The following is a 9703-nucleotide window of genomic DNA, read 5'->3' as shown; positions in this document are numbered from 1 at the left end:
TCGCATGGCTTCACGTGTTCAGAGAGGGCGGGGCGGCGGCGCGGCCACGGCAGCGGGGCGGCGGGTGCGCGGGGTCGAGGGTGTGGGCAATGTGCGGGTCGGGCCCCGGTTTTCTTCTGACAGGGGGTAACCCGCCACGATGCGGGGCGGGGTTGTAACTCGCCATGATCCGCGGCGGGGAACCCCTACCCCGCCACCAGCGACGGCGGGGTCCACGTCAGCCGGCCCCGCCCCTCTGTGCGCCACGTGGCGCTTCAACCCCGCCGCCATGCATGGCGGGGTGTAGTTGTTTTGCCCCGCCATGCATGGTGGCGGGGCCAAACGGCCTAGTTTTGAAATTTTTTTCAAAAGCGGCCTAAAATTGAAATTTGATTTAAAAATGGGCTAAAAATAAAAAAAAATTCGATGCTGTATATATTAGTACTCGATCTCTGCTCTCTGCTCGACCTTTTTTTTTTTTGCAGTGCGACGACGAAAACCGATGTGTAATGTGGTCATAGGCTTGATTCAGATCCCGTTTTATAAACCCGATGACAATGATGCAGTCATGAGCACAATTATTGAATGTTTATCGCCGGCCACCACATCTCCGCCTGGGCATTCAGATTTTGGTTCGGTTCAGTTTGGTTGTTCGGTTTTTTATACAAATTAGATTCTCTACGAATAGAAATTGATGGGTTATTTGTGTAGGCTTGTTTGTTTGACTAATAAGTTATAAAAAGTATTGTTGGCTGATTTGTTGCGAGAGAAAAACATTGTTAAATGACTGGCAGATTCAACTGATAAGCTCAAGCGAACAAAGCGGTTCGGTTCTGGTTTCGACCGAACTAACCGAAAATTTACACAAGCATAAAAAAATAGGAAAATAGGAAAAAAGATTTTTTAAAAAAGCAAGATGCCATTATTTTAAAAAATATGAGGACGTGAAACTTGAGGATGTGTCATTCACCTCTTTTATATCTAGGGTTAAGGTGATATTAGGCCTATGTTGTAAGTTTTATTGGGCTTGTTTTGTGAATTTCGGTTCTTCTTGTTAACCGAGCCTGGGAACCAAAATTTGATCGGTTAGCTAACCGAAATTTTCAATTCTAATTATTTCGGTTTCGATTTCGATTATTTTTGTCCAGGATAAGCCACATCCATCGAGTGCTATAAGCTGGGTCCATGAAAGGCCGATAGTGATTAAAGCATCTTTACTTAAGATTATTTATTAAATTTATCAGTCATTTAATAGTATTTTTTAAAAAACATTAACAAATAATATTTCGAGCTAAGGGAACAGGCTTTGCCAGATCGGCAACTTGAGCTCGACCGTGGGCATGCCGATGCCGCCACCTTGACTGGTACCACTTGTGTGAGCCTTGTTTACTTTGTAAAATAATTTGGCTTCAGCTACTAAGCATATTTATTTGTATTTGATAATTATTGTTTAACTATAGACTAAATAAGTTTAAAAAATTTCTCTCATAAATGACAAGTAAATTGCACAAATAATTATTTTTGTATCTAGGCTTGTTTACTTCCAAAAAAATTTACAAAATATAAATAGTAGCATTTTCGTTTGTATTTAACAAATATTGTCCAATTATAGACTAACTAGGCTCAAAAGATTCATCTCGCAAATTACAGGTAAACTGTGTAATTAATTATTTCTTTTTTCTATATTTAGCGTTCTATGCATGTGCCGCAAGATTCGAAGTGATGGAAAATGTGAAAAAATTTGTAAAATATTTTGAGAACTAAACAAGGCCCTATATTTAATGCTCTATGCATGTGCCTCAAGATTCGATATGACAAAAAATCAATTTAGTCCTTGTTTAGTTCACCCAAAAACTGATTTTTTTTCAAGATTCTCCGTCGAATCTTGCAGCACATGTATGAAACATTAAATATAGATAAAAATTAACTAATTACACAATTTTTTGAGTCTATTTAGTCCATAGTTAGACAATAATTATCAAATAAAAATAAAAGTGCTACAGTACATAAAATCTTTTCACCTTCTCAATTAAGGCCTGATTTAGATGTTAAAAGTTTTTGAATTTTAACACTGTAGCACTTTCGTTTGTATTTGATAATTATTATTTAATTATAGATCTAAAATATTTATCTTATAAATTATAAATAAATTGTATAATAAATTATTTTTTATTTATATTTTATGTTTGTGTCGTAAGATTTCACGTGAATAAAAAACAAGCTTACTTTCGGAGAGGAACCTGTGGCGGGCTGGGCCTGTCTCGATCAGCTCGCTGGTGCGGTGAGCGGTGCCGGTGAGCAGGTCGGTCTCATCAGTAGATGCAGGTCAGAGATCATCACCGTCAGTCCCTGTTTAGATTGGAGATGAAATTTTTTTTAGTGTCACATCGGATGTGTTGAAAGAATGTCGGAAAGGATTTTTAGAAACTAATAAAAAAATAAATTACATAGCTCGTCAGGAAACTGCAAGACAAATCTATTAAGCATAATTAATATATCATTAGCACATGTGGATTACTGTAGCACTTAAGGCTAATTATGAAGTAACTAGACTTAAAAGATTCGTCTCGCGATTTTCAACCAAACTGTGTAATTAGTTTATTTTTTTAATCTACATTTAATGTTTCATGTATGTGTCCAAAGATTCGAAACTGAAGTATTAAATATAAATAAAATAAAAATTAAATGTATAGATTAATTAAATTTTACAAGATAAATCATTTAAGTCGAATTAATTTATGATTAAATACTAATAGCTATAGTAACACATAAGTTAATAATAGATTAATTAGTATTAATAAATTCATCCGGTGATTTTCTAATGGATTATGTAATCATACGACACTCCTATATAATATTATGACACAGAAACTTTTGAGGCCTCGAACTAATGTCTGATTTAGTTTTAAAAAAAATTCAAGATTTTCATTACAGTGCATCTTGCGACACATGTATAAAACATTAAATATAAATAAATAAAATAAGTAATTATATAATTTATCTGTAGTTTACGAGATGAATTTTTTAAACTTAGTTAGTCTATAGTTAAATAATAATTAATAAATATAAATGAAAGTGCTACGATAGCTAAAATCAAATATGTTTGCCAGCTAAATAAGGCTTCAATCAATTTTTAAATGACGCGGGTGCGGCTGGAAATGTTATTGTAATACACACTCGCGTGCGTCAGTGCGTGCAAGTGGCAGGTGCTGACCTCCACGAGGAGCATACATTATTCCCAGCAGTATTGGCAGCTGCAGCTGGACGGACGACGGCGCACGGCGCCACCGGGCCACATGGAGCTCCTGCGGGACAGCATCCCCATGGTGTCCCTGGCTGTCCTGGTGGCCGCGGTGTGCGCGCGCGCCGCGTCCTCGTGGCTCCGCCCCGGCCTCCGCCGTCTCGTGTCGTTGCTCCCGGTGGTCGCCTTCCTTGCTGCGGCTCCCCTGGTCTTCTCCTCTGCAAACATCCGGGGACTCGCAGGCTTCTTCCTCGGGTGGCTCGGCGTGTTCAAGGTCGTCCTCCTGGCCGTCGGCCGCGGCCCGCTCGACCCCGCGCTCCCGGTTGTCCCGTTCGTCTTCACCACAGCGCTCCCCGTTAAGCTCAGAGGCTGCTGCGGCAGCGGCACCGGCACCGGCGCTGCCGGAGCCGGAGCAGCCGCGTGCAGCAGGGCCAAATCGGCGTCCCTCGTTTCGTGCGCGGTCAAGGTCGCCGTCTTGGCCGCCATCCTCCATGCCTACCAGTACGTGAACCAGCTGCATCTCTACGTTCGCCTCGCTCTGTACGGCGTCCACATGTACTGCTTCTTGGACTTCCTCCTCCCCTGCATCGCGGCAGCCGGCGGCGCGCTCGGCATGGAGATGGAGCCGCAGTTCGACCGCCCGTACCTGGCGTCGTCCCTGCGCGACTTCTGGGGACGGCGGTGGAACCTCATGGTGTCGGCCATCCTCCGGCCGTCAGTCTACGACCCCGTGCGCGCGGGCGCCGGGAAGGCACCGGCCGTCCTGGCCACGTTCCTCGTGTCCGGGCTGATGCACGAGGTCATGATGTACTATCTCGCCCTGCGACCACCCACCGGCGAGATGACGGCCTTCTTCCTGCTCCATGGCGTGTGCTGTGTTGCCGAGGAGTCGTGCGCGCGGCGGTCGGCGGAGTCGGGGTGGCGGCCGCCGCCGCGACCCGTGGCTACGCTGCTCGTGATGGTGTTCGTGGCCGGCACGGCATTCTGGCTCTTCTTCCCGCCAATTTGCAGGGAAGGAACGGAGGAGTTGCTGCTGGAGGAGTGGGCAGCGGTGGGGGCGTTCTTCAACGACGCCGGCCGAAAGCTGCTCCCGTATGTTTAGCCCATCAAGTCTGTTCGCTTGACATTATTATGGCTTATCAGGCAAACCAATTACCTTGAAACTCGGCACGGCATTCGTGCTGCGCCAGCTTAGGCCTTGTTTAGATGCGAAAAGATTTTGGATTTTGTTATTGTAGCACTTTCGTTTGTTTGTGGTAAATCTCCTATATACACAACTAAAAAGACTAGAAGATGGACATTTTTTTTGTGCCGCAATCGCTTTCGTCCGTCTGCCTCGCCGTGCGTCCGCGCCTCCGCATGGCTACTATGGAAACATCCTGCAGACTCCCCTCCCCTTTCCTATCTTGTCTGCACGGGCGCCCAATCCTTGCGCCAATCTCCTCCGTGAGAGCGCCCCAATCCCTCCGTCAGCAGCAAGAGAGCACCGTCCGCCGCGAGACCGTCAGCGAGCGAGACCCAGAGCGTCGTCCGCGCGCACAGCTACCGTCCGCGCGAGCCTCATCCTCGAGCGCCGCCCATGACCACTCCGCGACCGCTGTGATCTCGGGCGGCTGCCGTCCGCACGAGCCCCGTCTCGACCGACCGCCGTCCGTCCGCGCGCGCCACCGTCCGTCCGCGCGCGCCGCCGTCCTTGCGAGCCCCGTCCTCAAGCGCCGATCCGCTGCCGTTGTGGATCTACAGGCCATCTCCTCCCACCCCCTGATTCGCTGCCATCTGGTCTGGGAGGCCGAGTGGGCGGCAGCAGGAGCCCACAGGCGGCACGCCAAACCAGGACAGCCATGGTCGTGGTCTTCGAGGCCGGACGGGCGACAGTAGAAGCCAGCAGGCCAAACGCATCCAGCACCCCAGTCTGGCTCATCGTCGCCAGCCACACCCTTTGGCCAGTTGATTAGAGGTCCGACAGCCGGGAGTTACTCTTCTGCTCAGGTAATTATTAGTTCTTGTTTGTGACGGTTTTACCGTGGATTCTGGATTTGTGGATTGCATCCTTGGTTGCAGAACTTGATGCTTGTAGCATACTGGTTTTTATATATTAAAAATTCTATAGTCCCTGCTAATGTAAATTCAGAAGTTGCTATGTCATTTACATCCTAGCCAGGTATTTGTGCGTGGTTAAGACATGATGGATCATAAAATTTTGCAATTACATAAACAATACAAACATGTAACTACCCGTCGAAGTTTGTCCTAATGAGAATTCACTATTTGTTTTATTTTTATCCAACAGCTTTCACTATGCAAATATGACATTTTTATTTCTTAATCCTTTTTTGAGTTTAAGCCCCTTTGAAAAAGTGGATCCATGCTTTCAATTACTATAATGATCAGCATGTCTGTTGGTTAAACTCTGTGAGCCATTCTTTGGAAAAGTGGATCCATGCTTTCAATTGTTGTAATGGGCTCAACGATGATCACATTGTTCAACTAGGTCTGAAATAACCATTAGCTTACCAATGTCAATGTGCACATAGCACCTAAATGTGATGTCTGTCTGACACTCGATGGGAAATAGTTCCACACTATCAAGAAATATATATGACTGATCCAACATGATTCTAATAAGTATTTTGATACTGTGAAGCAACCAGCCATATAGTATCCTTGTCAACTTTTTAACAGATCAAAGTTATCCTGATACACATGTAACTATCTCAAGACACTAAATTTTTAATGATATTCCTCTGAAATTTATAAATCATACTCACAAACTGAATTTTCAATGTACATAGTCCAGTTCAGACACACTAATATACAGTGCAAATAGCCAAATTGTATATGTCATTTATATATCATATCACAAACTTGTATATTGCCCCGGATAGTAAACACAAAGTGTTGCAGGCAACCTGAATCAGCATAGTTCTAGAACACCATAGGTTGCTATTATATACTTTCTGACAACTATTTGATTGTCATCATCAAGTTGTTTTACTGTAGGATTACTCTTTAAAAATCAAACTAGCCCTGAAATTGTAGAGATTTCAGCCATAAGCAATTATGCTAAAATATGGTCACGTATATTTTAGGTACACAAGATAATTGCCATAACTAAGTGCAAGGTCCTGATTAAAGTTGTTGAAGAAATTCAGAAGGGCATATAAGATGGTTAATGTAGAAATTAAGTGGTTGCAATTTAGGCCACCTAAATGCGTACTATCCTTCGGTGCTGATTCAAGCCACTGCATGTCGCCACAAGTGGCAAGGAATAGGAAGCATTGGTTGATGGGTCGAGAGGATCCACATGTGAGAAGGGTGCTGACCTGGATGCGCTTGGGTTTTTTAATTCGGGACAAGCAGCTCCATGTTTCGGTTAGGGAGAGTGTTATCAATTTCTCATAATTTTGGGGTTACTTTTTGCAATTGGTCAGCTATCGGCCACCGGCTGATTTTATGATCATGTTTTCTGTTTATTGAGTAGAAATCTATTTTGAGGTGTTTTATGATAATATTTGCTTTGGATCTAATGGATACATTCAGTTTTCGTGCGTTCGAGTTTGCACTAGCAGTCTAGCACACCATTTATTTTGATATTGTAAGGGGTTTCTATAAACATCCATCCATATAATATATTTAAAAATGTTACTGAAAAATCATCTTGGAGTATACTTAGCTTAGCGTTTACTTGAATACCGATCACTTTATTGTAAGGTGTTTCTATAATGCTCTTATGTCTGCGCAGGTTGCCAGAAAGAAATTTACTCAAATCAAGCAGAAATTGGTTGTTCTACTCATTGTTTTTGATCCTCACTTCTCTCCCAGGTTGGTGACTAGCTCTTTATCGTCTATTAGAAAGAAATCTCAGCAAGTTTCATTTTTTGAACATACTAGTCAATAGAGTTGTAACTTTGTATGTCAGGTAGGGCAAATATTCTGGTAATTAGAATTGCAACTTTGACCATCACTGTTCTTTCTAAAATTTCTGATACTTAAAATAGAAGTGATTGACAGATTATAAATTAAATCCAGTGTGCATCCCCACTGTATAGACCAGGTTTTGACAATATTAGATATTAGAAGCCTTAAGCCTACTTTTCATACTATTTTTATTGCATATTGTAATTTTGAAAAAAAAAATTATTTGGTGCTTTTTAATCAAGGTTCAGTTTGTTTTGTTTTAGTGGCTCAATAAGAAGTTATATTTGTGGTTATCTCATTATCAGGATGAACCCACTGTAATCATTCTTATTTCTTAATCTGCACATACATCTAGCAAGAGATAAACTTGCTTTAAATACAATCTAAGCTTTACAGTTTACTCTACCTTTGAGGTTCAAACTCGTAGCTGAACTTGATTGACGTGCTCAACCACCAAGGCCTCATTCCATAATTTAGTTATACAAGACACAGAGCACCTACAAGTCATTGTTTTTTCTGATAGGAATTCTTTTGTTATTTGTCTTTTGGTTTTTGTCCAACACTTGTCATCGATACAAACTGAACTGTATGTGGTATTCTTTTTGTCAAGCTAGAGCACTGAATCGTCGTGATAATTTCAATATGACAGGTAAAGAGAAGTGCTTGGTTGCATTAGCATGCCTTCTTATTTAATCTGAACTATGCTTATACATACAACTTGTATTGTCTCAACTTGAACCCACGTCGACCTTTCAAACTTCAGACCTATGTGGATTAAATTTATTTTGAGTGTAGGATCCAGGATATAACTGTGTCCACTTTATGAATAGGCAATTACACCTTTATATAACATAAGAACAATAACAAGTACTATCACACAGTTTCCCCTTAGTTTGGCGGGAGGAGGGAGGAGCAGACATGATCTATGGAAGACAATACTCCATCCCAAATTATAAAACATTCCAAAAATATTAGAAAGTCAAAGCATCTCAAGATTGACTAAAATTATAGAAAGAATTATAAAGATTTATGAGATCAAGTAGATATACTATGAAAATATCTCCTACAACTAAAAATAACAAAACTAAGACTATTTCATCGTGCGATTTTTTTTTTCCGTCGGTCCGCCCGCGACGTGAGATCCGCGCCTCTGCCCACGACTCTCCCTAAAAATGCCACAATTTATGGGTGGTCCCAGATAAGTCTTCCCCAAAACGCCACTTCTTGCGGACCATATGAAGGATTATCGATTTTATACCACTTAACTAATAAAGAAACTACGTGATTATAGGAATCACGTCCCGGTCGTGCGACCCTCCCCCGTCGAAGGCCTGATGTCTCTGGAGTTCGTCACCGTGGGCTCAGGCATCGAGCACGGCCGAGCCAACCAACCACGCGGCGAACACGCGGCCGTCTGCAGCCCCGATCTGTCTTCGCGGCCTGCGCCCCACCACCTTCGTCGATGCCAGTTTGACGAAGCTTATGACCTTCTTTAATCTTGGACTCCATCGTGACCGCGAGACCGGCCGCCGACCATGCGGCCGTCCACAGCCCCGATCCGTCTCTGCGGCCTGTGCCCCGCCACCTCCGCTGATGCCAGTTTGCTGTGGGTTATTGCTAGGGTATCCTCAGACAGCCTCTATGTTTTTTGGATTAATATCACTTTAATATCGATATTTAATTTCACAGTATTGTTATTTTGTCATGTGATCGGTGTATTTTTAGTACAAAGGTTAGCTGTTTTGTAGCAACGCACGGGCACGAACCTATCTTACTAGAATAGATAAGAGGTAATTGTACGCAATACAAACAAAGGCAACCAAACCACCTAATACTAGCTAAGTTTAGACAATACAAGCAACCAAACAACTATATACTGGCTTGCTGAAAGCAGGTTTGGACTGTCATGGTTTAGATTCTAGCCACACTAGAGATAAGCCTGGGAACCAAATAGACCTAACATTGTTATCTTATCATGCGATATTTTTTATAAAATATTAACTATTTCGTAACAACGCACGGGCACGCCACCTAGTATTAACTGTGCAATTAGTTTTTATTTTCGTCTATATTTAATGCTTCGTGCATGTGCCAAAAGATTCGATGTTACATAGAATCTTGAAAACTTTTTGGTTTTCGGGGTGAACTAAACAAGGCCTTAATTGTATGGTTGAGAATTGTTCTGACATTGCTTCACTCAATTATGTATGCTCCAAGATGACATTTTGTCGGTGCTGACCATCGCAAGAGACCAAGCGTAATCTTGCCCATCACTTGCCACGCATGGTCAGACGTAAGCCTCAGTCGTGATTCATGAACTTCAGGGGTACACGCCATTATCTTCATTTGGATGTGGATTGGGATAGGGCATAAAGGGAGGGGTTATGAGATGGACATGCTAGCAGGTCCATTATTTGTCGAACGCGCCCCCGATTCATTAGCAGCGAATGATATCCCAACACGTCCACAATTTTCTTTTTCCATAAAAAAAAAGAAATCCCCACTACTTTCCATTTTCGGACAACGCACGCTGCTTTTCATTTTCGCGCGAACAACGCGGAAGTA

The 9703-nt window shown here is 42.8% G+C and overlaps 1 protein-coding gene across 3 annotated transcripts; it reads left to right on the top strand.

Moving 5' to 3' along the window:
* Positions 3207–8843, top strand: LOC8069421 (probable long-chain-alcohol O-fatty-acyltransferase 5). 3 transcript variants are annotated; one of them, XM_021463955.1, is made up of 3 exons: positions 3207–5209; positions 6963–7042; positions 8430–8843. In XM_021463955.1, exon 1 carries the CDS (start codon positions 3276–3278, stop codon positions 4320–4322), a length of 1047 nt encoding a protein of 348 aa, XP_021319630.1. In that variant the 5' UTR covers positions 3207–3275; the 3' UTR covers positions 4323–5209; positions 6963–7042; positions 8430–8843. The 3 variants fall into 3 exon arrangements, with proteins under 3 accessions (XP_021319630.1, XP_021319629.1, XP_002447562.1); XM_021463954.1 differs by lacking the exon at positions 8430–8843 and adding an exon at positions 7788–7813; XM_002447517.2 differs by lacking the exon at positions 8430–8843 and having other exon boundaries at positions 6963–7797.

The sequence above is a fragment of the Sorghum bicolor genome, chromosome 6, assembly GCF_000003195.3.
Source record: "Sorghum bicolor cultivar BTx623 chromosome 6, Sorghum_bicolor_NCBIv3, whole genome shotgun sequence".
NCBI lineage: Eukaryota > Viridiplantae > Streptophyta > Magnoliopsida > Poales > Poaceae > Sorghum > Sorghum bicolor.
This window is presented reverse-complemented; position numbering and strand designations above follow the sequence as displayed.